Raw genomic sequence first — 4,808 nt, 5'->3', positions numbered from 1 at the left:
TAATTTTTAAAAGTAGAGGATCCTGAGCCCGGAGAAACAGCTCGGTAGAATAAGTGCTTGCCCGGCAAGCCCAGGGTTCTGAGTTCAATCCCCAGCCAGAAAAAAAAAAAAAAAAAAAAAAAAGGAGAGGAAAGTAGTCTATCATGTGGGAGCACTAATTACTTGCTAAAAATAATTTAGCATTAATTGTCCATGTAAAAATTATATACTTACAGTATATACTATGTACGATTTATAGAAATTATTTTAATTGTTTTACCTAATTCCAAACTATAACAGACATTTAGATTACTTCATGTTCTAAATTTCATACCATATGCCCTTTTAACCTAAGACTGATTAGAATATTTTCCCTTTAGGGGCGGGGAGATGGCTCAGTGGAATAAGCGCTTCCCTGGCAAGCACAAGGGCCTGAGTTCAATCCCCGGTTCTGCCAAAAAACAAACAAACAAAAAAAGAATATTTTCCCTTTAATACACAATAACACAAATATTTTTGAATGACCAAACTCATCCACCACCACCACCCTTTTTTTTTAAAAAACGCTGTGGTTCAAATCCCAGGCCTCAGGCATAGTAGGCAAACTGTCTTAACACTTAAGCTACATTCCCAGCTAATTTTTCTTAAAACTGAAAGTAATAAGTAATAATTATATTAACAGCATAATTATTATAAAGTAGGAATAAAGGCAATGCATTGATAGTAACCAATGTCAATAATACCCTCTATTCTTTTTTGCTTGCCAGTTCTTATATTATGATCTTGTATCCTATGCAGTTATTTCCCACTTTCTCTCCAAATGTCACAACATAAATTCTATTCCTGTTTAACACAAACTTTACAAAATTAATTGTTTAGTGGTTATTAATGACCTAATTAAATGGTCAGTTTATCATTTAACAAATCTTGTACTACTAGATGTTTGAATGGTATCCAAGTTTCCTGTATGTAACTTATGAAGTCATTAGGAATGGATCTACCGTGTATTATGATGGGAAGAGAAATCCTGCCTTTATTATGACACCAGTTTACAACTCAAGAACTTGTGTGTTGTTTTTTAATTGAGAGCCTCACTATGTTGCCTAGGCTGGCCTCAATTTCCTGGGTCCAAATGATCCTCTCACCTCAGTCACCTCCTGAGTAACTGGGACTAGCAGGTACACGCACCACTGCTTTCAGCTAAGAATTTATATTTTAATAGGGTTACAGAACCATTCAGTAGGCAGGTATTTCCTTAAAAAGTAATTTACAGTCTCATGAAATATTACCAAGTTTCTCTGTTTTTTTCCTTAGCTTCTCTTTCATATTTTTCAAGTGTCCTTTTGTCAACCATTCCAGTCAGATACCTGAAAACAGTTCAAGATAAAAAACTATTACTCACAAATTAATAAAATTCTAAAGCTTTTGAGGGAAACTTCAAATCTAGCAGAAATATTTTTAATTATCAGTTGTAATGTGAAAGTCATGGAAAAATTAGGTGGAAAAAGCATATACTGCTTGTTTACCCCAGTAATCACGTACTGGGAGCTACAGCGTGATGCTACTTTAGTACCCAGCACCATATTATAATAACTGGGAAAATATAAAAGGTCATGAAGTTTGAAGTACTGTTTCTACTGAATCATATTGCTTTTGCATCATTGTGTTAAGGACCATCTGTGTACTCAAATTAGGCTAAGATTTCTTGTAATCGAGGGTTTTGTGTTAGTTTTGATAAAAAACTAGGGGCCGGGGAGATGGCTCAGTAGAATAAGTGCTTCCCTGGCAAGCACAAAGGCCTGAGTTCAATCCCCAATTCCACAAAAAAAAAAAAAAAAACCACCTAAAAAGACTGTTTTCAGAAGCACTTTTAGGCAATGTTCCATTTAGGCCTGGTATGATTAAATTACTAACAATGATCACATTGAAAAATTTAGTATCAGCCTTCTATAAAGGTAGTTTAACTTTTCTTAACCTGATCTGACCTATTTTCTCTCTTTTGTAGCATATGAATGTTTACAATGCTTGACATTTGCTCAAGCAAATTAATAATATTTAAGAAAAGACACAGACTCACATTATTTGTCCTCCAATGGTTGACTTGCCTGCATCTAAAAAATAACAATAATATAGAAATTACAGGTTAAAAAAATACTACATATCCAACTATAATATAACTACAGTTACTTGTAACATGTATAAGTAGGGCTTACAAAAGCAACTGAACTGTAATAAAAATGTGGGGAATAAAATCAGTTACCTTCTTCCTTGGAATATATGGCTAAGACTTGCTACAAAGCAGTAATGACTTAGAAATACACTTTACTGATAAGGAAAGAGAATTTGTAGAATTTTTGAAGATTGTTCCCCAACCTTCAGCTACCAGCACAGCAGCTAAAGAACGGAGAACTTCATTAGTCTGTCTGTCTCTCTCAAACATGTTATGTTCTTTTACAAACTTCAAAGGAGTTTTTTTCTTCCAAGAAAAAGATTTGAGGGGCTGGAGAGATGGCTCAGTGGAATAAGCGCTTCCTTGGCAAGCGCAAGGGCCTGAGTTCAGTCCCTGGTTCCGCCAAAAAAAAAAAAAAGAAAAGAAAAGGAATTTAGTGTTTCCTATTATGGGAAGGCAGACATAAATGAAAAAGGGCACAGAATTCTGTATTTTCTTGTCATGGATATGTCAGATAACTACAGAACATCTGATTTCTGTTAATGTTTTGCTAAACCAACAATGTGCCAAGTACCCAGAAACACTCCAAATTATGAACTTACTTCACATAAAATTTAACTAGTGTTAAAATTCCACAAAATGTAACTAAAATTCACCTAAAAGTAGTGTATTTCCTAGATTTTAATAGGTCATAGTATGCCATGTCCTGACTAGTACCTAGAGATTAATTATACATTACATACAAATGTAATTTTTTTTTTTTTTTTGCGGAACTGGGGATTGAACTCAGATCCTTGCGTTTGCCAGTCAAGCGCTTATCCTACTGAGCCATCTCTCCGGCCCCACAAATGTAATTTATTGTGCCAAATTATTTGCAAATTGTTTACCTGCCCAAATTTTCTTTTCTGTAATATATTTGGTACAGGGTCTCATTATGCAGCTAGGACTCATAGTGATCCTGTTTTTAGCCTTCTCAGCACTGGGATTACAGGCTTGCGTCACCACACCCAGGCCTCTGTGGCTGGCTCAGTGCATCCAATGGGGCTAGCGGAGACCAAGTCAAACTTTGAACACTAAAGTGCTTGAACTGTTTTACCAACTTAAAATAAACTCTAGAAAGCTTTTAAAAATAATAATCAAGGTAATTTAGCATGTGTGAGGCCCTGTGCTCAAATTCTACCACTACCTCCTATCCCGTGCACCAAAAAAATATAAAAGCAAAGCATTCTAGGTAGTTCAATAGCTGAATAAGATGTCATATCCAGTAAGTTTCTTATAAATACTATGGTGATACTTACCTACATGCCCAATGAATACTACATTTACATGTTCTTTTTTCGGGGCACCTGGTGGGGCAGCCACGGATTTAGGCTTAGGTATTTCCTCTTCTTCCTCCATCATTTCTTGGGCACTTTCCTCAGGTGGCCTTCCATCTCCCAAAGAACCAACCCCCAGCTCTGCTTCACTTATTTCTTCTTTGTGCTCCCATGATTCTTCTGGGGACATTTCAGTCTCTCCATTTTCTACTGAAGACAGACATTTTAACTTAGTATTCTGAAAAAAGATTTATCTAAATTATAAGATACGGGGCTGGAGAGCTGGCTCAGTGGAATAAGTGCTTCCCTGGCAAGTGCAAGGGCCTGAGTTCAATCCCCAGTTCCGCAAAAAAAAAAAATTGTAAGATACATGCTTTAAAACCATACATAAGTTCCATTTTACAATGTCCAGTGACACATAAGAAAGAAAAATCTCTTTCAAAAGTGACTAATAGGGCCGGCGAGATAACTCAGCAGTCTAAAAGCACCTGCTTAGGTAAGTGCATGGGACTGAGTTTCAATACAAAGCATGCTGGGCCAGCCCCACCCCCAGGGCAGGCTGAGTCAGCCCCCCCCCCAAAGACTAATTTAATAGCTTTCAAGCTGGCCTCACTGCTGCCAGACAGCTCTGATTCAGAGACTATGAGATGCCTCTATTAGTAAGGCTTCATTTCTTGAGGATAAACCAAATGTAAAATAGGAAAGCTAACATTCCCAACAGCCTAGTGATTTCAATGTCAAGATGACCTGACAGAAGGAAGAAAGAGACAGTTTAAAATGGGACATGAGGGCTGGCGAGATGGCTCAGTGGTCTAAAGCACCTATTTGGAACAAGCTTGGCAAAGCACAAGGACCACGGTTCGATCCCCCAGCACCACATGCCAGCCAGCCCCGCCCCCTGGTGGGCTGAGCTGCCCCCCACATACACAATAAATAAATAAATAAATAAATTTAAAATGGGACATGAGAAAACTGTGAAAAAATCTAGGAGATTTTTATTTTATTATATTTTTAAGACAGGAGTTCAGGCTGGCCTTGAACTCACTCTGTAAACTTAGGATGGCCTCAAATTTGTGGCAATCTTCCTGCCCCAGCCTCCCCAGTGCTGGGATTACGAGCATGTGTGATTGTGGACAGCTTTTCTTTTTAATGTAAGAAAACCTTGGGGGCTGAGGATGTGGCTCAGTGGCAGAGTTCTTGCCTTACACACACAAGGCCCTGGGTTTGATTTCCCAGCACTACAAATAAACAAGCCTAAATTAAAAGAAAAAGAAATGGGGCTGGAGAGATGGCTCAGTGGTCTAAAGCACCTACTTGGAACAAGCTTGGCAAAGCACAGGGAC

General features: G+C 37.8%; 1 protein-coding gene across 6 annotated transcripts in view; it reads right to left on the bottom strand.

Moving 5' to 3' along the window:
• Gspt1 (G1 to S phase transition 1) overlaps positions 1 to 4,808 on the bottom strand; it is a 54,289-nt gene that overhangs the window by 36,933 nt on the left and 12,548 nt on the right. For 4 of the 6 annotated variants that reach the window (XM_004644226.3, XM_023704387.1, XM_023704385.1 and 1 more), the window contains 3 exons: positions 3,448 to 3,675; positions 2,057 to 2,090; positions 1,269 to 1,346 (listed from right to left, as the gene is read on the bottom strand). In XM_004644226.3, the coding sequence (XP_004644283.1) occupies positions 1,269 to 1,346; positions 2,057 to 2,090; positions 3,448 to 3,675 (340 nt within the window). The remainder of the gene's footprint in view (positions 1 to 1,268; positions 1,347 to 2,056; positions 2,091 to 3,447; positions 3,676 to 4,808) is intronic. The other 2 variants (XM_004644225.3, XM_023704386.1) reach the window with 1 other exon arrangement.

This window comes from Octodon degus, unplaced genomic scaffold, assembly GCF_000260255.1.
Source record: "Octodon degus isolate 3935 unplaced genomic scaffold, OctDeg1.0 scaffold00195, whole genome shotgun sequence".
NCBI lineage: Eukaryota > Metazoa > Chordata > Mammalia > Rodentia > Octodontidae > Octodon > Octodon degus.
The sequence above is the reverse complement of the archived record's forward strand: the minus strand, read 5'-3'. Positions and strand labels throughout refer to the sequence as shown.